Source organism: Callithrix jacchus, chromosome 11, assembly GCF_049354715.1.
Source record: "Callithrix jacchus isolate 240 chromosome 11, calJac240_pri, whole genome shotgun sequence".
NCBI lineage: Eukaryota > Metazoa > Chordata > Mammalia > Primates > Cebidae > Callithrix > Callithrix jacchus.
This window is the reverse complement of record NC_133512.1, coordinates 39764627-39792423: the sequence shown is the minus strand read 5'-3', so window position 1 is coordinate 39792423 and position 27797 is coordinate 39764627. Positions and strand designations below refer to the sequence as shown.

Below are 27797 nucleotides of genomic sequence, written 5' to 3'. Positions count from 1 at the left end.
AAAAAAAAAAAAAGAATTGTCTTCATGACTCGAAAATTTATAAAGTCACTGTGGCTTTTTTCTCATGCCTAAGTCCCGCGACTCCCAGTTGCACTCCTTTATTTCTTCCTTGAGCCTCATAGCCTGTGTTTGCTTCTTCTTCTCCTCCAAAGCGGCCACCATTCTCTCTACTTTTCTGTGGTTCCCCGTCCTCCTGCAGTGGCTGCAGAGTTGTACTCCCTGTAGCAGCGGCTGTCAACAAATCTCATAGCCTTGGTCAGTTTATAAGGTTTTGTTGCTGGTCCCACACAGAAGCAGAATTGGGGAAATGACTCAGTTTCCTCATTAACAGCATGAGCATAATGGTAGCTTGAGAGTACCTGTGAAGAATAGGTTAACCTCCCAACAACTCCTGGCCCAGGGCTTGGCACATGTTAGGTACTGAATATCAGTACACTGCCAGAGGAGATGGAGCCACTCAACTTTTACAGGAAACTGCAGGGATCTGCAGTCTCAGAGTAAGACTGTCCCCAAATCTCTTTGCTTTAGTCAAAGCCAGTGTGAGCAGCCAGTGTGCTGCTGCTTCCCATACGCCTGAGAAGATAGATATTTCTCATTTTAGTTTGAGGTGGGAGGATATCACAGAAATTATCTCTGGGAAACAAAGAAAACTCTTTTGTGAGGTCCACGGTATTTTTTATGCCATTCCCCCAGTCCATGTCAAATCCCCTAGTCCATATCTCAGTGCTGTGAGCAGATACAACCTTGAATGAATATTATACACTATTTAAAGAGCTTATTTTTCCACAGTTATTTTCTCTTTAATGAATACAGAGAAGTGAATAAAATATCCTTTTATTTCAAATTACGATTTACTGCCAGTAAGCTAGTTAAAATATTTTTACTTCCTTATATGTTCCTTTTTTTCTTGTTCAGGTATGTTTTCTATACTTAAAATTATCGTGAAAAGCTTATTATTTGTATGAGCAAAAGAGTAGCTTGCCTTTTTGTTTATAGCAAGTATGCAACTTTGTCTGATAGCTCACAAAATAAAATTGCAACCCCACACATTGTAATTTTTAAATCTTTCCCAACAATCTTCATGCTATGTCACTTAGACGACTAATTTTTTAAAGGGTTGCATATAAAGTCAATGTAATGTTACTGCTTTCAACATACCTCTTGATTTTCATGCACAGATATCTGACATGTTCCTTTAAAAAGTAACAAAATCTGAACTAGCTTTGAGTTCCAAGTTGCAATGAGAAAACTCCACATTTAACCCTCTGCTCTTATTATGTTAAGACTAGGACTCATCTCCAAACAAACTTATGATTGAGATGATGTTTTAGAATAACATCCTGTGTTTTGGTGATGCATCACTCTTCAGTGACATTCTGAGGTTGCATTGTATTAGCACATGATATTTTCCCCAGTTAATTGATATCCCAGGTTTGTCCAGGAGAAAATCTACAGCTCCTCCAAACATGCTTGACAAGTTATTATATTTACTTTAGTCAAAGCCCGTGTGTGCAATATCCCTCTTGGAGGTGGTCTATTATTGGAGTCCCATATGCTTTTTGTTTGGGAAGAAAGCAGTCACTGTGTCATACTGTTACATGGAGTATTCTTTTTCAGGGATGTTGTTCCCTTGGGGACCATATTAGGCCAGAGTTCCTTAGTCTAATAAGACCTTTGTAACTCTTATTGTATAAAAGTTCTGGGAGGGAAGCAAGAGTTAAACAGAAAATGTAATTCAACCAACCATATTAGGCCACATGTGGGAAAACATGACCCTCAGTAATGGATTAAAAGAAGGTATTTGTTGTAAAAAGCACAGTGATGCCAAAATGTTCAGAATATTTAAGTGTAAATGAAGGCTATTGTGGCATAAGACTCATGACATTTTAACATTTTACATTAGTTTCTGAATATGAATGATCTAAAAATATACCACACACAATTGTCTGTTCATAAATGTTTATAGAAAAAAGATGTGATTACTATGGAAGCCCTATATGGTGATATTTAATCTAAGATTTTTCTTGTGTCAGTTTCCCCATCAATAAAATGACATTAAATGAAGAATCAGATGAAGATAATGACTATGGTGGCATTATATCCATTTTTTTTCCACTGAGTAATACAAAAGAAGTAGACACACTAATCAGAATTATCCAATTTTATCATTGTACTTTATCAACAGATGACAAATATGCTGACCATATTTCATATAGCCGGAATTTTATAAATGAATTGGCAAAAAATGTACATAGATGCCCTTTATTCAGATTTATAACTATGCTTGAGGAAGAAATCTTCTATTTAAATTTTACATTATAACTTTTGGATACAAAAGTCAAAAAATACTTAAAATCATTTCTTAATTATGATAAGACCCATTTTCTGAAATGTGAACATTTTACAGTAAAATTTGTGATACTGTGATATTTTGAGATTCTCCTCTTCTTTTTTTTTTAACAGCAAATGGTTTCACAGCAACGCATTTTAATTCATGAAGATTCCATGAACCTGCTAAGTCTTTATACCTCTCCTTCTTTGCCCAACATTACCTTGGGGCTTCCTGCAGTGCCATCCCAGCTCAATGTAAGTCATTGCACAGCATCAGCCTAAATCAACCCAAGCAATATCTTTTCATAGGGAACTCTCTTTCATTTTTCTATATATTTAAACTTTTAAAAAAAACCTGGCAGAGCCAGCATCTCCTTCATTGTTTGCTATTTGCTCTGTTGTTCAAAGACATTCCATTTAATTTCAAACCATAATTATCCTGGTTCACATAATCATTTATAAAAATAATAACATTTGTATGGTTGGTAGCTTTAAAGAAAAGCACTCTCTAGATATATTATTTTAATAACTCCACACAGCCATCCTGTGAAACAGAGACTACAACCCACATTTTTACAGAAGGAGAAGCTGAGACTTGGAGAGTTTCAAAGCACAAGATCACAGAGCCAGTTAGTAGCAGACCCGGAACACAAGCCAGGGTAGTGCTGAGAGGTACAGCTTCGAAAGCACAGCAGCATATGTTTAGAGAATTTATTTTGTGAATGACTTTATTTTGGGAATCTAAGTTACTGACTCTCTGGTACTGAAGAATATGTATCTGGAAAAACTGTCTTAAGAAAAGTATTAAACTATTCCTATTAGATTCAAAGTGAATCTATTAGTTTAAAAGTAGACAACTGAAATAGGCTCTTTTGGAAAGAAAGCAGTCACTGTATCATATTGTTAAATGGAGGCCTAGAAGTGATTCCTTGTCCTGTCCACTCTGTCTTATAATTTCCTAGTATTCAGCAGAGAAAATGGAATACTAGAGATCTCTTTGCCAAAGCAGTGCTAAACTTGAAATTTTATTGTCATACTAGCAGAAGATAGCAATAATTACATTATTCATATTCACTAAACAGTATCAGTTTTAGTTGTAAAAAATATGTGGGCCTTATCCAGAATAATTCATCTCTGAAATGTTAATTAAATTGTATGTACAGAGGGGTCATATGATACATTAAGTTTAAAGAGAAATTTATGCTAACCCTCATCACTAATTTTGCCAGTCTTTACCTTCAAGTCGTCCACTGAGTCAAATGTGTCAAATTCACATGTATGTTCAATACATAATTTCAATACATATTTTAAAATCAACCTAAGAGTTATCTTATAATATCTGATATTTTCAATAGACTATAATGTCATTTTCTGTGGTACTTATACCAATTTTCTGTGTATACTTATACCATTTTCTGTGTTCTTATACCAATAAGGATAAAACAAAATTTGGATGTTGTCTTTTATCTGGGGATTGTACAAGAAAGCATTGAAAATACTGAATTCAGCTATGCTCTTAAAATTCTACATGAAACATTTATAAATGAAATGAAAAACAAAAAAAGGGAATTAGGAATGAAACTAAAAATAAACATTCATGGATAATATTTCACAGTTATCACTAATTAAAAATTATTTTCCTTCCATTTCTATTTCCTATCTCTTCTAATGATAAGTAAATACCAACTAAAAAACTTCTTATGACACATGAATGGGCATTTTATTTTTACTTATTTTTGTATGTTCTAAGCCACTCCTCTCAATAACTCACACATGTACCACTTTTAATGTGGTCAGGGAAAATTTTTTTCCCAAAGGACCAAGTACTAATGCCAGGCCATTTAATATTTCAAAGGTAATACGATTTGGTACCATTGGATGGATAAACCAATGTGGTTTGGATTAAAGTTTCATTTTTCCTTGCTTCCATTTTGGTGTGGATGAGGCCATCACAATTAATTTTTCAAGTTTAGCATTGCTTTGCCAAAAGGATCTCTAGTACTCCATTTCTCCACTGAATACTGGGAAATATTAAGGAAAAGTGGCCAGGACAAGGAATCACTTCTAGATTAAACATTGCATTGACTTGCTCTGTGACTCAGACAAACCACTTACCTCTTTGTCCTTCAATTTATCCATTGCTGAAAATTACTATGCCTCCCTGGTGCACAGCAATTTTGAAAGATGAAACATGAGTTTTGAAAAGAAACATGCGACATAATTTTGAGGTATTAGAGTCCTGCTTTTATAATAGCAAAATGACCACCATTCATTAAATTCTTTGAATAGGATAATTCATTATTGCTATTGATGGTATAATTCTTATTGCCTTATTACTATGTTATTATACATTTCAAGTTCTTAATAGCATTTTTATTTGATATCTTATTTCATTTGTAGTTTATTATAGAAAATATTTGGAGTGTCATTTTCAATATTTAGAGATTTGGCAATCTGTTATGAATTAATATAAAATGTTTAAATCAAATTTCTGCATATCTTTACCTCCTTTCATTGAGTTATTTTAAGAATTTAATTTAAAAAAGTAAACATTGGATACTTACAGCTCTGTGAAATTATTAGAAGACATGTAGAGAAAGGGTGATTTGTTTCTTTCCCTTGCAACTCCAAAATTATAGTACATCCTATCTCCAGCTCCTTAATCCCCATGATATAGTCTTTGAATAAATTTTACCTCTCTAGTATGCCTTTAAACAGGTATAATAAAATACTTTAGAAATGTACTTTCCCCTTAATAAGCAGTTTTTAAAATTGCCATAATAAAATGTATATATATTTGTGGTTTACAACATGGTAATTTGATATATGTACATATTGTGGAGTGACTTAATGAAGCTGATTAACATATGCATTGTCTTAAATACTTATTTTTTATGGTGAGAACACTCAATCTATTTCTGAGAAATTTTCACATGTACAATATATTGTTATTTGTAGTCATCATCATGTACAATGTATCTGTTGAATTTATTCTTTCCATCTAAAATTTTGTGCATAGCTTCACTTTTGATTTTAATTAAAAGAAACTTTTTATATTCAATACAATGACAATATTAAATTGTCTTTGGTGCTCCAACCCTATTTTTATTCCTTCTTTTTTGAATTGAATTAGTTTAAAAGGTCCATTTTCCCTGCTCAGCCATTGGGTAAGATGGTTTTTGTTCTGGGAAGCTATAGCATAGGAACCTTGTCTAAGATTTAGAGACCCAGTGACCCACATGGATGAAAGAGTATTTAACATCTTTGTTATTTCTCAACACAGGCTTCGAATTCACTCAAAGAAAAGCAGAAGTGTGACACACAGACGCTTAGGCAAGGTGTTGCTCTGCCTGGGCAGTATGGGGGCAGCATCTCAGCATCTTCCAGCCACCCTCACGTCACTTTAGAGGGAAAGCCACCCAACAGCAGCCACCAGGCTCTCCTGCAGCATTTATTATTGAAAGAACAAATGCGACAGCAAAAGCTTCTTGTGGCTGGTAATTCATTATGGCACCGTTTGCAGGTCATTTTAGGGTTTTATTTTGTTGGTGATCCAGTATAATGTCTCTTTTACTTAAGACCCTGATAGGGATCTACAGTCTTATACAAAAGTCTCCATGATACCTGGTACTGTGGGAAAGGCTATCATCTTTATTTATTCCTTTAGATGTAGTTGTGGTAGGAGAACTCACCTTATTTAACCATTATTCATAGCAGACTAGATTATGGTGAGTTATACAGTCAGATGTGCACTTGTCCAGTGCCTTGACATTTCTGTCTTCCCACACTTGTCCTATTCTTCTGTTTGCCTGGTAGCATCACTAATTCACGAATTTTCTTATGGTTTATACTATGTATCTATATTCTTTGGCTTCTTACTTTTCTTAGAATTGTATGTGTGTTGTGTGTGTATACACACACATATGCATATATATATATATGGTTTTTTTCAGGTGGAGTTCCCTTACATCCTCAGTCTCCCTTGGCAACTAAAGAGAGAATTTCACCTGGCATTAGAGGTACACACAAATTGCCCCGTCACAGACCTCTGAACCGAACCCAGTCTGCACCTTTGCCTCAGAGTACATTGGCTCAGCTTGTCATTCAACAGCAACACCAGCAATTCTTGGAGAAGCAGAAGCAATACCAGCAACAGATCCACATGAACAAAGTAAGCCTCCAAGCCAAGTCAAAATGTACTTGCCACCGGTTTGGATACTGGGGATCTCTTTAGTGATATGGATATATAAGAGGAATGCTGATGGGAATCACAGCAAAAAGGATGTGATCATCCTAAGCCTGCTTTCTGGGTTCAAGGACACCATCACAGTATCAGTGTTTTAACCACCATTATGTTCATGAGACATTTGTAGCAAAATTAATATGATAGATTAGTAAGATCTTTAAGATCAGGTATCTCTTATGGTATACAAGCCCATATGGGCATATATATGTATTTTATATATATATATGGAGCCTCATTTTTTATTGTTGCAGAAAATGTTTGAGGCAGACTTGAATGTGGTGTGTTGACATGTCAAAGTTTTTACAGGTGATGGCAGATAGGCCAAGGTTAGCCAGTAAGGCACTTCTCAGCAACTTGTATGCATCTATGTTACATTTATTTTTGCATATGCCCCACTTCATTCCAATAAGCCTTTGGAGTAGTTTCTCAGAAACTTGTGATCATTTCTTCCTGGAAGCCCCAATGTTGCTAAAATGGACAGATACCGCATCCTTAGGAGCTCTCCTGCTGAGGCAACTATAAAGAAACAGTGATTGCAGTGCAATATCAGACAGGCCAGTAAAGCATTTTCTATGAATTTGTAAGCAAAGTGATATTAAAGAACCTGGTCTGGACAGTTTCTCCACTACTGTTTGCTGTGGTGCTGTGGTAGGCTAAAAAATGCACCATGTTCTCATTTCTGAAAATATTAAGGTCCTGAGTATTAAGATTCTATTCCCTTGCCTTTGTGCTATATCATCTACAAGTATGTTCCAGAGGCATGAGAGGCATTATATTGCAAACTCATACTTTGTTTACTGATAAATGGATAGCTAAAACCTGGCTTAGTAATAACTTTGTTGTACTATGATGTAGAAAACAAACAAAACAAAGTAAACTCTCATGGGCAGATGCCTAATATCTTTCTAATGGCAGTGGGGAAAAGGTTATTTACCATGTGCTGGTTTTATTACAAGTGCTGCTGGGTTTTTTCTCTGCTTTTAGCCTCCATCATAACAAGGGCAGAGACATGAAGGAAGCATGGGTTGAACACCACGCTTCTGAACAGAAGTTCTTCCAGCCTAGTCCTTTGCTACTCTCAAAGTAGCAAAAAGCAAAACAAAAAGTATATGTGGGATTGAGGTGCTGGAGATAGGGTGGTGACTGGCAGCAGCAACTCTCTCTCTAACCTTATACTATACATTGCAGACTCTTCCTGTGTCATTAGATAATGCCTATTTTATTGCTGTAGCACTTTGCTAAATTTATCAAATTATTTCATATCAAATTATTTTATATCAAATCAGTGTCATCAGGAGAGAGCAAATTTCCTACTCTGACTAATGGTGAAATACTTATTGACTTGTATATGACTCTGCATAAGTTTTCCATATTATGTTAGAGTTAGGTTTGTTTTTTTGTGGTCTTTCAGCACAACTTAAAATTATTAAGTATACTTGAAAAATTGTCCAGTGTTTAGTGCAAGAAATGTATGTGGGAGGGAAGATTAGAGATCTTATTTTTTGCCTTAATAGTATTTTGATCTAGAATTAGGTTTGTTTATAAAACTAGTATTAGATAGTAAATAGACTTTTCTGCTACACTTGATTCTATTTTTTAGAAACACATGGATGTATATATTCTACTATGGGTAAAGTAGGTAAATTGCTCTCTTTGAAATTGTGATCTACAAATGGTTTCTATGAATACCATTAAGAATATTTTGGAATACAGTTTTTTTTAATTAACTAATTGCCATTGTTTCAGATTCAGATGGTATGCTAATATCAGAATCTTTCCTTTTCAGTATCAAACTCGAGATTTTGACAGGCAGATGCTAACCTCAGTCACACTGGATAAAACTCAGATGAAAAGCAGGCATTTGCATCTTAGCAATGAGAAAAGCAAATCTTATCAGAGACCTTTTCCCATGTGGAGCTGATTCCTTTGAATCTGTTAAGAATTCTTCCCAAAATTAGAAACAAACCTATACGTTTAGGTACATGTTTGTACAGTGGTTTGATTATTAAATCTTGTCTTAATTAGGTAAAATGAAGACCAGAAAACTTCAAAGTCCAAAGCTGATCTTTATATGTTAACCTCTCTCAGCTTGGGTGTTTAGATGACTCAAGCAGGTCGCCAGTTGGCTTTTCTCCAAGTATGTATTCCATATGTTTAATCAAGTTGGCATATGCACATTGGGTATTCTCCAGATTTTGAAAATATTTTACCTGCCCTCTGTTGTCTAAGGGGACAGAGAGGAAGCTTATTAAAGAAAATACCAAACCCATGTCCTATTCTGAAGTATTCACAATAGAACCCTCAAGAAGTGAATGGCTAGTGTTCACCTGCCTCCATGAGGTGACAAAGATATTTATTTCACATTGAGCCAGATTCATAACTTAGATGCCCAAAGCTAACATGTTTCTGTATAATATATTGCTACATATTTGATTTAATCACTTAGAATGCCCACTAGTAAGAAATCATCACAGAAACTTTGTCATTTTCCCCCATTTCCATGGAAGAACCTCTGTGTAATCCATTCAAACAAGTGATGGTCCTTACTCTTGAGATACTTATAGCAGTAAATAAAGGCACACATGAAGATGTAGAAGTACAAATAACATATTTAAGTATGTCTTCTACTTTTATTTCCTTTTTATGGTTCTTTTTTGAGGAATTTAGAGAAACAAATGAAATGGGAACCTGTATCATTAAATATGATGGGCTTCCTGGTATAAAATTTGTAGTAATATGTTTGAATTGCTAATAATCTTCAAAAAAATTAGAAGCAAAGCTGTAGTTTTAGGGGCACAGGTGATGCAGTGATTAACTTATTAACTTTGAAGGAGTTTTTCATATCTTGCTATTTTAGTGTGTTTATAAAATATTCATGTTCAGTATAACTATACAGTGTAACTGTTTTGATACAAAATAAATTTACCCATTGCCTTATACTTTAATGTCATATATGGGATATTTGTAGGATATTATATGTTCTAAGATTATTTGCCTCATATAGTATGGTGTAAGTGCTCAAAGGCTTAGCAGAACCATCCCTGGAAACAACAACAAAAAAAAAAAACAGTAAATAATGGGGAAGTCAGAAAGGAAGTGCTAGGCTAAAGAGGAAACCCAGTCAAAATGATTTATTTCTGCTCACGAGTTTGAATATTCTATTTTTCATGAAAGTGTTTTGAGAAGTTTAATTATAACAAAATCCGGGCTTACAACACATGTTCTTTTGTTTTCTGAGACATTTTAAAAATCAGAAATGCATTAAAGAATTTCTATTGCTCATATATGGTATTAATATTTTGTGCAGTGATGTCATTGCACATTCATTTATGTCATTTTTCCCCAATACCATGGAAGAACCTTTTAAAAAAATCAAGAGTTTCTTTATACGAGCATCAAGAGAGGACTGCTGCTTTTGCCAGTACACCTTGTTTTTCTCATTGGAGAAAAAAAGAGTTTGTAAGGTAGAACTTCCCTCAAATACAAAATAGCAAACAAAAAGTAATAAGTTATTGGCAGTTTTCTCCTGAGCCCATTTCAGGTTTAAATATTACCACAGGATTATTTTCTTCTGGTAAAATAAAACTGTGATTGATTAAAACAGAATACATAACAGTTGTTTAGACATATTGATGATTTTTCAGAAGTATTCTAACACTGCCTAAAAAATAAAAGGGCAAATCTCTAGTCACTTCGCTGTTTGAAGGATATACAGAAATTTTTCAAAATCTCTCCGGGGATTTTTGTTAGGAAGTAATTTGACATAGATCTCTGCCATGCCCCATCCCTATGACAATACTATTCTTTATTTATCTGTTATAATATTAATAGAATAGCACCGATTCATGCCTAAAAGTTTCTATTTAACTAGAATATTAATACCTTTATTAATGTCTATGTTTTTCATATTAATTCCATTAAATCCACAAGAATAGAAATTTTAAGAAAATTCATACTTTGTTTAGCACTTACTTTAATGAATTATTAATCGATGTATGGATGCATTAAACAAATTATTGAATGTTTGGGCAGACAGTTTAAAGCACTAACAAAACAACATTCAGTGTCCTCATGGAGCTTATAAGGATGGAGAGCGGGGAGTTAATTATTCAAACAAACAGTAATACAGTGTGTTAAGTATTAAGAAACAAGATGGGAAGAAAACTGTTGACTTTAAGAAAATAAAACTCAGTTACTTCTCTGAATTATCTTATTCTTATTATATCTCACTCCCTTTATTTTTCTTTCTTGCTTCCTTTTTCTCTTTCTTATATGCTCTGTGATAAATATCTTATGCATTCCTATGACTGGCTATCAGCCAACTTTTTAAAAAACTCATATAAATCATGAGATAATACCTTATATATGCCAAGGTTCAGTCTAGATATAAGTATTTATTTTATATTTATTACTGTGATACTTAGGCATTTTGACATGAGTGCTATTTTATCATAATAAAAATATATCTAAGACAAGACCAGTAAATGTGAGGTCAAGCAGATGTCCTGTGTTGGCCTTATTAAAACAGGTAGATGTTGTGTTCTGACAAGCAAGGCATGAGAATAATTATGTTCAAAAGCCGCATCTGAACAAATGGGGAGCTTTCATTCGTTTTTGGAAGAAAATTTGGCGGTTTATTTGAGTAGTATCCATTTTATTCCTTTTCTGACATAATTTGCTAACATGAATGTTATATATTCTCTGAAATTCTTATGATTTATACCCATTCCCTGTCCCCAACCGTCCATCGACAACAACCTTAGAGAGTATATTCTTTCATGCCTGTGGTCACAAACAAACATAGCATGTGTATGTGTGTGTGTGTTAATGTGTTTCTTGTAAAGTGTCCCTGAAGGCAATTATAATGTAGAACTATTTTGTGTACTATTGAAAAAAATACATATTTTGAGAAGGAAATTAACTAGAAGAACAATTCTTTACAGATGTGTATATTCCAAAAAGCTTACATTTTTAAAGTTATACTTCATATTCTCAAACAACAAACAGATACTTTATATTAGCTGTATTCTAATGTAATTCTATCCATGGCTTACTTGTGAGCAAATTAAATGTTAAGTATAATTAGACAAGGGCCATTTGCCCACTTCTGACTTTTTGCTGCACCTGTTTCTTCTAGTGTACCTCTTCTTCCCCTTATTTTAGGCACTGTACATCTTCTCAGCACCTTCTCCATTGATACCTTGAGGGTAGTGGTCATTTAAATACTATCGGCTGTCTTTTATATGGAAGATATACTATGAGATGAACGCCATACCAGCATTCTTACATATATTATCCCTTCAGCCTTAACAAATCACTCTTTTTTAGTTCAAGGAAATTAAATTTACAGGCTTGAAGTAGATTGAGCATGGTGGTAGGGCTAGTGCAGAGCTGGAATCCTGATGTAGGTTTTATGACACAAAAGCCTGTCCTGAACCATCTGTGCTTACAATTTCAGTCCAGGAAACCAGCATTTCCTAATTTTACTTTTATCTAAAAGTAGGAAATTCACAATTAAAAGCAAGGCAAATAAACGAACATTAACAAAAAAAGTGTGATCTTATTTTTCTTTTGTACTGCTTTAGATTTGCCAGGATGAAGAAATCCCCTTTCCCAACCCTGATTCCCAACTTTCCACACATTGCCCTCCTTCCAGTTACTCACTTGGCTCTTTGTACGTGGTGAGACATTCAGATATCCTGTTGGATTATAAGGTTTCCCAAACGGTGCAGAGTGAATGCAATACAGAGCCAACTACAGCCAGGCCACACTTCATTCCTTTCTCTCATGTTGTCACATTGCCATTGTTTTAGATTGGAGAAACATTTTCTCACAGAAGTTCTAGGCAAGCCTGAAGCTCGAAGTTACTGACTTCATCAGTTTCAACTGAAATGTAGATGTTGGCATCTCATCTATGGGTGGTTTGGAAAATGCCTTGTTTTAAGTTTTGAAAAATGGATGAGTAGAAACTTGAACTGGGCTTTCATTTAGGAAAGTAGGCATTACTATTGTCAGGTTTAATTTCTCTCCATTCATTTGACAGCTTGTTTCCATGCAGGATCTTTTAATCACCAATTTAGGATTACATTTTGCCCTTTACATGGATAGTATGTCCAAAAACTTTAGCAAGCATTGAAAGGCAGTCTTAATTTTATAACAGTAAAAAGCTTCCTAGATTATTTATGTATCTATAGAGGTTTATAAAAGAAATTTTGACTTTACCCTTAAATCGATGTTATTTTGAGATAACTGGCCCAAGATAAATAGATTCTTTTAAATATGTAATTGTCTCCACAAAAATCAATTTACACAATACCAGCTTATATCATCACACAAGGAATTTATAAAGATGTATTTCACTAAGTAATTACAAGTTGATGGTTTATAATATACAGAAAGTGGCTTGTATACAGAAAGAGGATGAAATCCTCTGTTTGGAAAAGAAACTAAATGACCATTTCAGTGGATTAATGTGCAGCATTCATAAACATTCCCAGTGCTGCTTTCATAACTTGGAGACCAAGGAAAGGGACCTAGACCTTTCCTTTTCACTCTGCACTGTTAATCTAGTCAGAGACTCTTTTATTGAATGAGAAAAACAATAGTTGGACATGACTATGAGGTAAGAAAAGAGGGGGAAGAAAAATATCTGGGAAATTAAACCACGTGAGTTGTTGGACTGATGTTGACTCTAGGCAGTTCAAAGGGAAAGGGAAGCTAAATAATTTGGTTGTTTCCTAACCTTGACAAGTAGTTTCATGTGACAGAATGAAAAAATTAAGTCTTGCAAAGGAATTTTTAATATAGTTAAGTGATTTGTAGACATGAAAACTGCCAGTGGGTAGCAGTCTCTTTTTTTACGTATTTTGGTAGCTTGCAAGTTTCTAGTTTTAGTTCTTCTTTTCCTGTATTTTTCAGTTGTTCTTCTAATTACTTATGAAATCTGAGGAACTATAGTGACCCTGAAATGTCATCTGGTCTAGAGTACTCCCCTTCCTGCAGGCAGAATTGCATCCAGAGCTATGATCTCTTACCCTAAATGTACTGCTACTCTCTTGCTATTAAACTAGTTGTATCAGCTAGCAATATAAACTATTACAACAGTCTCCAGTCATGGAGTAATTGATGATGTTCCACAAAGACTTATCTATTAACCATTATACTTCATTCTGGAAATGAAAATAAAGAAGGTATGTTCTTTCCCTTAAGTGGCTCAAAGACCTGTAAACAGATCATTATAATCAAATATGATTCTATAAAATACATAGCTCATGTGAATTGCAAATCTATAATGCCTGACAGATTTTTCAGGAGACGTTTCTGAGTTCTTGCACAATTATTTGTTTTGCAAGATTGGTCAAGATATTTAACCTTGTTTAATAATTCCATAATTGGCAATTTTTAAAGGTTTATAGTGAGGATTACATGAGAGAACGTATCTGAAAGTGCTTTGTTAACATGGTAAGCACTACTGAAATCTTACACAATATTCCTATTCTTCCAAATCTTGGCTGTTGTGAGCAGTGCTGTGACAAACATGGGAGTGCAGATATCTCTTTGATACACTGATTTCCTTTCTGTTAGGTATATACCTAGCAGTAGGATTGCTGGATCATATGGTAGTTCTATTTTTAGGTTTTTGAGGAAGCTCTAGACTGTTCTCCATAGTGGCTGTACTAATTTACATTCCCACCAACGGTGTATGAGGGTTCCCCTTTCTGCACTTGCTCACCTGCATTCATTACTGTCCATCTTTTGGATAAAAGCATTTTAAGTGGGGTGAGATGATGTCTCATTGTAATTTTGATTTTCATTTATCTGATGGTTAATAATGTTCAACATTTTTTCATACAGTGTTGGACATTCATATGTCTTCTTTTGAGAAGTGGCCATTCAGATCTTTTGCCCATTTTAAAATCAGATTATTAGATTTTTTCCCTACTGAGTTGTTTGAGTTCCACATACATCCTGGTTATTAATTCCTTGTCAGAGGGGTAATTCACAAATATTTTCTCCTGTCCTGTGAGTTTTCTTCTCATTTTGCTGATTGTTTCCTTTGTTGGTCACTGTGTTTAATAGGGCTTGCCCCGCTTTCCAGTTTACCAAAGTAAGGAATTGGTCAATGTGGGGAATGGAGATGTTTATGAGTTGGGAGAGAGTGATTCATTGGTTTTAGATTTTGTCTATTTTGAGACCCACTCCAAAACCATCAATGATCAGCAAAGAAATCAAGATGCCTTTCCTCACTGTGCCTCTATTTTCTACTCTTAAACAGAAAAGGAGGAAAACTTGAACAGAAACTGTAATGTCAACTGAAGATCCTACAAATTATCAGGGAAAAAAATACTGTTATGTAATTTTTAAAGGACATGAAATGATGCAGTGCTATAAAAGAAAGGTAAACTGCTTATTTGTGTCCTAGTTAAGAATACTGCTCCCCTGCCCCCCCACCAAGAAATCTTATTTAAGAATTCCACATTCTTGCTGAAGATTGCATGTTTTGAAAATTCAGTCTTCCCATTTCTACTTTTGCCTCCATAAATCCAGTCTTCCATAGCAGCCACAATGATCATTTCTAAATGCAAACCAAATCATGTTATGGTTGAAATACCCTAGTTGTTCCTTCTTGTTTGTAGGATAAAATCCAAACACTTTTACTGGCCTGCAAGGATGTAATGATCTGATTTTTGCCTCCTCCCTCTGCCTTCATCTCCTACTCCCTTCCCTCACTCTCTGAGCTCCAGCCACACTGGCCCCCTCTCCTATATTTGTGGAATCTCATTTCACCTCGAGGAGTTGCAGCAGCCACTGTTTTGTATGGAAAGCTCAACCTCCAGGTCTTCTCATGGCTTGATGTTGTTTTGGGGGTCTGTCTGAGCTCATACCTCATCTCTTTAGGGGGGCTTTTATTGCCCACCCAATACTCACCTGCTCACCTTCCTCCATCATTCCCTATCACTTCATTTTTCAGTTGCTAATTTTCTGCCTCCCCTACTGTGTGCTTGGATCTTGCTTGATTTACCATTCTCTTCCCAAGGCCTGGCATATAGTAAATGCTCAATAAAAAAATGTTGGAAGAATGAAAACATGAGTGGGCAATGTTCTCAAACTAGTTGGAACAAACCTTTGGTTTCCTTCCCAAAAGGGAACACTTATTGAAGTTACTGAAATATTAGGAAGTTTTGAGAGCCAAGGGAAAAAAAAATTAGTTGGAGGCATGGTTTTGGACAATCATTTAGAGTTAAAGGACGAATCAGTATTTATTAAAAATTCACCTGGTGCTTAGATAATTCTGAACCTTTTTACTAAGGCTTAGAAATGGTATTTTTCCTTTTAGATTTCAATTTGTATGCATAATGAACCAATATTTAGAATCTTTCTTCTCTTGTTAATTTTGGTTCATCTGATTATTTCTTTAAAATGCACAGAAGCGAAATGACATGGAATATTATTTTGGCTTGAGGTTGGAGTTCTACTCCAAGTAGACCTCTCAATTTGAAAGCCCTCCAAGCTCTGCATGTTGTTTTTGAGAACAGTTGGTCCATACCTAATCTATTTGTGAATTGAGACTGAATTTTATCATTATTTTTAAATCTAGTTTCCTTGGAGCTTAAGGGAAAGCTTTTATTTTCCCAAGGAAGAATATTACATGTATTTAAAAGAAAAAAAACAAAAGGAAAACAACAATTTTTGCTATTGCCATTCCCCAAGGACAATCTGTCTTAAAATCTGAGGCAAAGTAAGCAAGTGATGAGTTGCACTGAAGGTCATTTTGCATAGTTTAATAACCATATTCAAACACTTGAATTTGACGGTGTGTTGACAATGTCAGAAAATCAGATGTCTATCAAGAACAGATTACTCTGTATACGATCCTGTTCTTACATTGATATTTTGTATCTAAAGATATTTGTGGGGATGCAAAGGATTTCTGTGGGAAACATTAAAATTACAGAATTTAAGCATATTTTATTTAAAATTACTTATGCTTATAGTGACTTATAGACTTATATCAAGTAATGTAACTCACACAGAAATGAACTTAAAGTGCTAACGTGTGAAGATTAGTGACATAGTCTTTAAATACTATTTGATGAATTTTTCATTTGTGCCAATAGAATATATGATGTTAAACATGGAATGTTAGACACTGAAATTTTGGATTTGCTATAATTATGACCTGAGCAGGGACTGATAAGAATTGAAGTTTAGGCCGGGCGCGGTGGCTCACGCCTGTAATCCCAGCACTTTGGGAGGCCGAGGCGGGTGGATCACGAGGTCAAGAGATTGAGACCATCCTGGTCAACATGGTGAAACCCCGTCTCTACTAAAAATACAAAAAATTAGCTGGGCACGGTGGCGCGAGCCTGTAATCCCAGCTACTCAGGAGGCTGAGGCAGGAGAATTGCCTGAACCCAGGAGGCGGAGGTGGAGGTGAGCCAAGATCGCGCCATTGCACTCCAACCTGAGTGCAAGAGTGAAACTCCTCTAAAAAAAAAATAATAATAATTGAAGTTTAGTTGTAATCCTTGAAGATGTTTAAAATTTGGATAAATTACCATACTATCTGATGCACAGAACATCTATTTGAGTATATATAAGTGCATGGTGTGTGTTACAAACCCAGAATGGTTATAGACTGCTCATGGCATTCTTGTGATGGGCACAATTGTTGTACAGTAGCATGGAAAATAGAGAGACAGCCTGACAGATGAGTACGAGCAGACAAAAAGCAAAGGAGAAGCTGTGCAGCTGCCCTCTTCTTCATCTCTGCTGGGTTCCCCACCAAAGTAACTCACCTGGTGTCAGGCGAGTGGCACACAGTGTGTTTTACAGATGAGGCCTCAGCAGAGATTCACACAGGCTTGCACATTTATCTGTCCCACAGATGTTTTGTCTTCTGTTTTCTAGCCAGCAAGGCAACAGCTCGACTTTGCTAGGGGATCACCTCCAGATGTTCAACCAAAGAGAGACCCTGCCACCCCACTGAGAGTAAGCAGACATCTCCTTGCTACATCTGAAGGCACTCAGTGGCAGTACAAATTAGAAAAGGGTTAGCCCATACCAGCTTTGCAGTGGTCATATTTGTAGTTGAGAAACACATAGAAAACAACAAATTCCAAACTTTCCCTTTCCTAGTAAATAGTCGGAAATTTACAAATAGCACTAAGTAACTTTTTATTTTAAATATAGAAAATAATTCAGATCTGGCAGGCAAGAATTTCTTTTTGACTTTTATTTGTAAATTTTCCTTGCTGAAGTTAATTGAAAAATTTTCCAGTCTGACAAATTTGACTGTTCAAACAAAAAAAGCCTTAGATTCCTAAAATAAAATAACAAGTGTAGATTAACTCCCTCTCGGCATTTATATTTTGCAACACTGGCTCCAGATGCCCAATTTGTCTTTTTTAAATATTTTGTGAATCTTTACAAAGAGCTTATTTTATATTAGAGAAGATGAAAAAGGGGTAGTTATTGCTCCTGTAGACATTGATTTTGTTTTATAACTTAGGAGAAAAGTGTCAAAGCGTTGTTACTAAGCATTAATCATTTTTCCAGAAATTTATGAAGCTCCAACTAGGTGTCATGTAAGGTTTTAGGTACTGGGATATAAAATGATGAAAAACATAAAGCTCATGCCCTATGAGATTTATATTATAGTTAGGGAGATAACCATATTGCAAACAATGATAGCAATATGCTAGACAATAAGGACTCTAAAGAATATATATTAGTGAGATAAAAACAGAGGTAAAATATGATAAGAAGGAGCCAGTCAGTCATGTAAAGATTTGCAGGAGTAGAGAGAGTACAGCATAGACTCAGGCCTTGTGGGTGAGCAAACAGAGGCCAGGGTAGCTGGAGGATATGAAGAAGAGAAGACAAGATCCTACCCAAGATCAGGTAAGTCATTGGGACCGGGTTGTAGAGTCTGTAGACCACAATTAGAGGTTTGAATTTTATTAACAGGAATTCAGTGTAGATTCTAAGCAAAGCGTTAATGTTACTAAAATTATATGTTAAAAAGAATTATTAGAGCTACTGTAAGAGATAGTACTGTTGAAGGCCAAGAGGGCCATCAGGGAGCCCAGAGTAGGGCCTTTGGGTAGTTTAGGGTGAAAATGATGGTATAGGAGCACAGTGGTAGCAGTGGAAATGGAGAAACATGTCAAGATAAAGGCTTTATTTTTGGAGGTTGAATTGCCAGGGCTTGCTCACAAATTAAATGAAAAAGATGAGTGATATAGAAACAAGGATAAATCCCCAATATTTGGCTCATGCAGTTGGGTAAAGCTGTTTACTCAAATGAGAATGATTGGGTGATAATACAATTTGGGTTAGATGGGAATAAAGGTTATCTTTGAGGTATTTAATGTTTATGGTATCTATTAGATATTCTAGATTTAAGAAAGTTAAGTAAGCAGCTAACTATGCAAGTTTGGAGCTCAGGGGAGAGATTGGAATTGTTTATATTAATCCAGTTGTCATCAGAATATATAGCTATTTCAGAGCAAAATATGGAGTAGAACGGTAGGTATAAAAAGTTCAAAATTTCTACTCTTTTTTTAAAACTCACAAATTCATATTTTACAATCTTAGAGATAGCTTGTCTTTTGGGGGCATGTGATTCCTTCTTTAAAAAAATAAGCATTTTTAAGAATGTTATTAGATGATTTTCAAGTCCAGCATTTTATATCTATGTGATTTCCACTCACAAGTTACTGTTTATGTCAAGAAACATTTATTTTACAAACCTTGAAGGAATTCTGCTCTTGGAAAAAGCAGAGCTTGCAGTGAGCTGAGATCATGCCACTGTAGTCCAGCCTGGTGACAGAGCAAGACTCTGTCTCAAAAAAAAAAAAAAAAAAAAGTACATATGATAGGTTCCATGAAAATTCAGGGTTATGTTAGTATTAGAGATTTTCTCTAACTTGCTAATTATGGAAAGTTATATTCTAGTAAATTAACACTCAGTTTGTCTGGTCTTTGGCTGCAACAGTAATAACAATCTCTTATTTTCAAAACTGCTATGATTTTTGTCTTATTTCCCTTTCTAAAATTTATCCTCTTTGCTGCCACCTATTAATATCATATTTAAATGGCTGTTGGATTTGACATCACTGCAGTCATTATTGACCTTAACAAGAGATTTTGGTTAAATGGTGTGGAGGAAAGACTAGTTGGCTGGATTCTAAAGAGAATGTGAATAGAGAAATGAAGACAGTGGAAAGTGATAACTCAAGGAGTTTGATTGTGAAGAGAGGTATAGAATGGTGTGGGTTGGGGAGGAGGTCAAGGAAAGTTTTACTTAAGATGGATGACATTGCTGAAAGTATACTAGTGAGGACATTTCAGCAGGGAGGGGATATGTGTGATGGAAGACAGAGTGGATAATTGCAGGAGTGGAAGGGATCCAGGGTATAAGGCAAGGAGTTAACTGAGACAGGAGTGTAGACATTTCATTCACTGCAACAGCAGGAGAGGGGGATGGGATTGCTTAATAAATGTGCTGGTAGCAGGAGGCTGTTTCTCTTCTGATGCTTCCATTTTCTAAATGAAATGAGACGCAAAGGTGTCAGCAGGGAGTGAGGAAAAAGGGGGAATGTTAGAGATTTGAAGGCAGGGGATGTAGTATGAAACAGTAAGAGTAAATTAACTAGAAAAGTGGAATAGGGTTGCCAGGTGGCACTGAGACCTCATTGGAGGGTGTAGTCATGAATTTGGAGAACACTCAGCATGAGAGTAATTTGTTTCCTAGCTTATTCAGCTACTTGGGTTTAGCAGAAATTTAGTGTTGACCAAGGTTAGAAGTCTTATTTGTCCAGTAAAACCCATACTGAAAGGGGCAGGAGCACTGATGGAGCACTGATGGTAATATAAAGGAGTGGTTTTTAATGATGAAGTATGGAACCTAGTCCAGCAAGAAGGGAAGTGAGTAAATGAAGGGGACAATGTGTAGCAAGAATGTGGCTTGGAAAACCCACTAGAATGAGGAATGCTTGTGATCAGAATATTCTGAGGATGAGCCAGAAGAAAGGAATGATGTTTGAAATTGAGATTTAGAGGAATGTAGTGTTACTGATAAAGATCAGAACTCACTAAGTAAGGTCATAATGTTGGGAAATGAGGTAGAGTGGAGGACAAGACCATTGGAGGTTAGGAGGTCAAGACACTGAGAGGCCATGATGTAGCCAGGGATAGGAAGGGGAAGAATCACAACAGAAGAATCATTTTACTTGGTGGGTGATATTTGTGCCTTCCTCTTAGTTACTATTTCCTGTAATGTCAGACATCCAGAAGCTAGCTAAGGTTCAAAGTCATGTCCCCTCACCCCCACCCCACCTTCCCCAGTAAGCAGGGACTTCTGACATGGCATTTCCTGGACACTGGTTCTCTGGCTTACCTTTTATCCAGCACTCAGTTCCTATTCCATGACCACACATCCCATATAGTTCTTCTGCTATCCTCAAGAGGCACTTATTGGCAGATCTTTTGAACACCTCTCTAAGTATCTACTTGACCCCTTAGTATCATTGGTCCACTAGCTGTACTGAGCAGTTTCCCATTAACTTTTCAGCTATGCTACGTCAGTGAGAGAGAGTTTCTACAGCTCAGTGAGCATTTGTCCAGTCTTCTTACAGATAGTTTCTCTGATGGGCTCCTGCAGCCTCCTTCACATGGCTAATAGCTTTTCTCAGATAAATCCCTTCTTCCCACAAGCTCCCTTCACCTGCCCTTATTTGTAGTCTGAGGTATAAGGGTTGCAGCATTGACTGATAGTTTCTCTCTCCCTCTGAATAATGAATGGAAATTTCTTACCCAGTGTCATTATTCTTTACATCCCAGCCAAAACTAGGAATTTTTCTTTAATACCTTGCTTGTTGCATATTCTCTCTTAAACAGCTAATTAAACAGGATCCTACAGCTTTGTAGTCAAAATTTAGGATGATTATATTGTCTTTTTTCTCCAGAATCTCTGCAGTGTCCAAAGTATTATGTATTAAAGACAAGAAGAGCTTATTAGTACTCAGAATTGGGATAAAAGTCCTGTAAATAGTTTCCTAAAATATACTTAAAATCATCTAAACCACTACAAAATGAATGTCCTCCCTCTCCTGACTGCCCGGTAACAGTGGCTGTTAGATGGTAGGCACAAAGAAAATTCATATTCAAATTTCTTCATTTTGATATGAGTTTTGTTTGATATATATGTTTTCTTAGCTTGATCATATCTGATTTATGTTTGATGATATTTAGGTCTTACATGTGTTTTTCCTAAGTTATATTTTATTTCTCTCGATTCTTACTCTTCACCAAAATATATTATAAATTGTATCATGCTCTTTAACTGTATCTTTCAGCACTTTACTCTGCTTCTCAAACTTCACTAGCCTTTTGGTGACTTAGATGCACTGGTCTCCTTTTCCAATCCAAGATACCCACACACCCTGCCTTCTACCAGAAATGCTTTCCACTCTTATTTCTACCCGTTTCCCACCCCTCTCACAAGTAACTAACTCCTTTCTATCCTTCATCCTTTGTGTCTAAACCTAAACATAACATTTCCTCAACCTGATGTTCTTAACAATCCCCATTTCCACTGCTATGCCAAGCACTATATGCTCTTATAACACCTTGTGTTTCTTTCTTCAAAGCATTTAGCACACTTGAAAATGAGAATAAGTATCTGATGCCTTTCTAAGACACTCACTATAAGCTCCATGAGGGCAGAGCAGTGGCTGTTTTTCTAATGCTTAGCATGGTGTCTTGACCATAGTTCGCACTCAGTAAATATTTGTTGGAAAAATGAATGAAAATTCCTAATAAATCTACCTGGAGTGAAAGTGAAGGGCTTTGTTACTGTGTTCAGGGCCATTTGAGGTTGTGTGGACTGCAGAAAAGTCTGTAAGCCTAAAGATGCTGAGGTGTCCGTCAAAGTCTGAGTACTTAAGTATCACATTTTAAAGCACGTATTTTGTGATTATGTGTGAGTAGGAGGTAAGCATGAATTTGACAAATAAAAATCTGCATTCATGTTTATAGTGGTAGTATCGTAAGTGTGCTGCTAGTTATTACAGTAATTGGCATGTTGCTTACATAGACACTGAGTTAGCAGAAAACCAAAAACTCCTAAAAACACAATTTAAGATCTAAAGTTGATTTAGTCCACAGGGCATTGTGAAATAAAACAACTGGCCAATGTAAGGTGAATAATCTTGAAACTTTTTCCCCATTTATTGAGCTTTCATCTTACGATATTTGCTATTGTTTAAGTTAGGCATATTGTCAGTTAACTTTAAAAATTAATGAGCAGTTAATTGATTGACTTCTGAAGCTTGAGTTCAATCTAATTTAGAAAATAAATAAATAATTTTTTTAAATTAAGTAATTTTCTTATTATTTTCTATTATTTAATTTCTATTGAGTCTGTTATAAAACATTTTTTTAAATTTTTTAAAAAATCATATACTTTTTTAAAGTCCAGAATATCAAAATGAGTATTTCTCTGTCCTACAATATATATAAGAAGGTGCTTTATCATTTGGCTATGATTACTCTGTATAGGTACAAGAAAATTAGATAGACAAAGACTATGAGCATTAATATTCTGGCTTTTATAGCATTTAACATTTGTTGAAAAATGATATTGACGATTCTTTTTTATTACCCCCTTTTATCTTTTGAGAATAGTATTATTCCCAGGTTCAACTTTCAAAACCTGTCCTTTTGAAAGTTTCAGGATTTCCATGGATAAGTTTATTTAACTTTTTCTACACCATGTTCTAATTGCATTAAAGAGTGATCCATTAAGGAAAAAACAACAACAACAACAACACTTAAAGACCTTATTCCCTGCCTAGCAGACGTACAATATGGAATGATGATACTACTTCAGATTTAGTATTACTGAGGAAGCTTGTTGCCTCCATGTTCATTCTGAAATTTATGTTCAATGATTAGAAATCACAGTGTGAGTTATTAGAAATCAAAGTGTGATTTTCTTCTCTGTTACCTTCAAGAACTATTGAATTTTGAACTCCTGAACACTCTCTTCTAGCTGCTTTCGAAATCTATTGAACAACTGAAGCAACCAGGCAGTCACCTTGAGGAAGCAGAGGAAGAGCTTCAGGGGGACCAAGCGATGCAGGAAGACAGAGCGCCCTCTAGTGGCAACAGCACTAGGAGCGACAGCAGTGCTTGTGTGGATGACACAGTGGGACAAGTTGGGGCTGTGAAGGTCAAGGAGGAACCAGTGGACAGTGATGAAGATGCTCAGATCCAGGAAATGGAATCTGGGGAGCAGGCTGCTTTTATGCAACAGGTAATAGGCAAAGATTTAGCTCCAGGATTTGTAATTAAAGTCATTATCTGAACATGAAATGCATTACGGTTTTAGTAAATGGATATGATTTCCTATCAGTTTATACTTCTGGATGATTTGAGTTCAGTGTTTAAGGATTCGAACTAATGCAGATATGTGTATGTATCTATATAGAGGTCTCTCTATATTACTGATCTCTATGTAGATATCAGGGTTTTGTTGAAAATCCACTGGTAAGGAAATACCTGTTACACTAAAATTATGATACATAATATCCAAGCAATTAATAGGCTTTAAATTTATACCAAAGCCTGCTACACCAATTACTTCAAGGAAAACTAATTCACTGTTATTTTTAGTTTATGTGTTGAGATCAGTGACTGCTGGATAGTCTCCCAGTCTGATCAATGAAGCATTCAATTAGTTTTTGATTTTTTTGGAACATGTAGGATTCAATTTTCACATCACTGTACATATTGTATCATACTATAGTCTTGAACACTGTTAAAAGTAGTCTGCCCCTTCCTTCCTCTCTTTTTTTAGTTAAGTAGAAATGTTCTGGTTTCCATGCTAGTAGTCCTAGATTATTGTGTAGGTTGCAATTGAACATATTAAAAATACAGATGGTTTTAAATATATAGATGCAAATTGCAGCACTACTTTATATATTAGATTATGTCTCACATAGCACTGCTCATTTTATTTTTATTTTGTGTAATTTGATGACATTGTCTATCAAAAAAGAGCAAATGAAGCAGATGCAAATGTTGGTGAGAAGTTATGTGCAGCATTATGGTCCAATCAGATACAGTACTGTATCTACAATGACAAAAAACACAGTAACAGGATATTATCTGATATCATGTCAAAATCACTTTTAAAAGAAGAAGATGTGTCATATTTTATATTATCACTAGAATCTCTTAAGTATAATTCCACAATGACACAAGCATATACCATAACATTCTGGCAAATAACAATTAGGCAAGATAGGTTTAACAAAAGAATTTACTTGTACATAATGCACCTTCAGAAGGACTATGTCCTTTGATGCTATAAAATACAAACAACTTTGAAGGCAACAGAAGACACTGTTTATTCAAGTCGGTTCTTTGTCAGGTTCCTGCTGTTCTCCTACAGTAAAGTGATTCTGTGAGGCTGAACAGGAAATGCCTTGTGGAAACAGGAAGTCCAAGTGATTCATGTACTGAGGAATGTAGGAAAAAAAAAATCTGAGGATAGTGTTTTACTCTTTCTGTTTTTAAAGGGCACTCTATGAATTGATTTATTGTTTAAGAAAATAACACCACAAGTAGGGAAATTGTTACGGAAGCTTTTCACTGAAACATTTCCTTCATATTCCCTTTTGATATGTTTACCTTGTTTTATAGGTTTACTTTTGTTAAGCTAGCTAAAGGTTCGTTGTATTAAGACCCCTTTAATATGGATAATCCAAATTGACCTAGAATCTTTGTGAGGTTTTTTTTATTAAAATATTTATATTTCTAAATCCGAGGTATTTCAAGGTGTAGTATCCTATTTCAAAGGAGATACAGCAGTTTTGCCAAATGTAGACATTGTTCAACTGTATGTTATCGGCACGTGTTGTTTACATTTTGCTGTGACATTTAAAAATATTTCTTTAAAAATGTTACTGCTAAAGATACATTATCCTTTTTTAAAAAGTCTCCATTCAGATTAAATTAACATAACTAGAAGTTAGAAAGTATAAACTTTTCCATATAATGAAAGTCCTTCTGATAATTTGACAAATAGCTATAATAGGAACACTCCCTATAACCAACATATTTTGGTTAGTATATTCCTTCATATTAAAATGACTTTTTGTCAGTTGTTTTGCATTAAAAATATGGCATGCCTAAGATAAAATTGTATATTTTTTCCATCTCATAAATATTCATTTTCTTCAAAGTCTTTTTTCAATCTCATAAAAAAGGGATAGTGCATCTTTTAAAATACATTTTATTTGGGGAGGAACATGTGGCTGAGCAGACTTTTGTATAATACTTCAAAGATATGTAATCACAAACAAAAAAAACTATTTTTTATAATGTCATTTGAGAGAGCTTCATCAGTACAGTTGGTGGACGTTAATTGTTTGAATTTGATAGTCTTTGAATTTAATCAAGAAACTACCTGGAACCAGTGAAAAGGAAAGCTGGACTTAAATAATCTTAGAATTAATTGATAAATGTCTCTTTTAAAATCTACTGTATTTATTATAATTTACACCCTTGAAGGTGATCTCCTGTTTTGTGTTGTAAATATATTGTTTGTATGTTTCCCTTCTTGCCTTCTGTTATAAGTCTCTTCCTTTCTCAAATAAAGTTTTTTTTAAAAGATCCCCTTTTATACACTTGGCTTTGTGTAAACTTGCCGTATTTAATCGAAGTTGAAGCTTGCACACTAGATCTCATATATCAAAATATATCGCCAGTCTTTGTTGAAATAAGAAAATAAAGACATTTTGAGCAGTTACATCTAATATCATTAAAAATAATAAATATAACAATAATGACTTTCAGCTATTTACATCCAAAATTTTCAAATAGCTAGCACATGTAAAATTTGTTGCGTTTTCCTTTTGCCAGTGTGACCTTTTTCATGATATGTTATCATGTTTGGTATTTAAATTAAAATGTCAACTTCTAAATATAAAACTTCATCTAAATAGAGGTTAGTTCCTAACTTTGCTCAACTTAAAAAATTGTTTTTAAAAAGTTGAACATAATCCCTTGAAGATAACACTCAATAAATATTAAAATGAATACTTTTCCAAGTATCATAATAATTATGTCCATTACAATGAGATCTTGAAGTATAAGTAGAAAGTGACAGTGCATAAATTTAAAGAGAAAATAGTAATTAAATGATCTCCCCTGATATGGTAACAATTATCATAATACCAGTGTGAAGAACAGGAGCCTGATTCAAGTAAAGGAAACTCTACCATACTCTAAGTCACGTTAGTGTTGCATTCGAGTACTAAGAAATCTGGAGCTGTCATTATTGACTGTTACAGAATGGATTATCACTTTATAGTCCCATGAATTTGATAATACGGTCAGAATTGTAGAAATACTATTAGTGCTAATTATAATTTTCTGAAATTTGCCTTTGAACTATAAAATTATAAGGCTAATTTGGTAACAGAGATCCTAAAATAAGAGTTAGATAAATCAAGTAAAAGTTTTTAAGTGTGTATCTGATTTCTGAAGTGTTATATGGTGACTGTTTTAATACAAAGTATCAATCTAACATTAGAAACCTTTTCTTCAGAAAAAATAGTGTTTGCAAACTATTGGAATAAATAATCATTAGATTTTCTTCTGGCAGTAAAAATTCACCTTCTCATTGGAGAAGGTGGTTGATGAAGTGTAGACTGCTAATGTTGATAGATCTGAGAAAGATAGTCTTTTAGAAATTGTAATATATTGTTTTAGGCTTTTTTCCAAAGGATGTTGAAAAGGAATTCAGACAATAAACATTTTTTTTGAAACCTAGTACTTAACAGATACATAGGTAAGCAACATAGCATTGCTTTTAATTTGGCATTTCTTTGTGTTTTTTTTTTTAATAATTGAATTGTACAATTTCAAATAGTCGTACTATGTATAAATTGTGGGTGTACTTTTGAAGCTTTACAGTGATAAATAATTTGAGGTCTACAATTTTAACTATTTATATCAGGAACTTGGAGATACAAAAAAAGAAGTCTGGGACTCTTATTCCCTTTATTATTGATCACTCCTTTATCTCTGTTTTAAGAGGAAAATACAGGAGGCAATCAAAGAATCTGAGCAATACAAAGGATATTGAGAAGATGACTTTTCAGTTATGCTAACAATGTATCTATACATAGGCATAAAAATGTTT

General features: G+C 34.8%; 1 protein-coding gene across 50 annotated transcripts in view; it reads left to right on the top strand.

The window, feature by feature from the left end:
* HDAC9 (histone deacetylase 9) overlaps positions 1 to 27797 on the top strand; it is a 959772-nt gene that overhangs the window by 585670 nt on the left and 346305 nt on the right. For 24 of the 50 annotated variants that reach the window (XR_013523929.1, XM_078342579.1, XM_054237178.2 and 21 more), the window contains 5 exons: positions 2464 to 2586; positions 5615 to 5828; positions 6285 to 6502; positions 17489 to 17569; positions 23637 to 23900. Coding sequence is in view for 49 of the 50 variants with exons in the window: in XM_078342579.1 (XP_078198705.1) it covers positions 2464 to 2586; positions 5615 to 5828; positions 6285 to 6502; positions 17489 to 17569; positions 23637 to 23900 (900 nt within the window). In the remaining variant the exon portion in view is untranslated. Of the gene's footprint in view, positions 1 to 2463; positions 2587 to 5614; positions 5829 to 6284; positions 6503 to 17488; positions 17570 to 23636; positions 26264 to 27797 lie in introns of those variants that run through there. The other 26 variants (XM_078342611.1, XM_054237202.2, XM_078342610.1 and 23 more) reach the window with 3 other exon arrangements.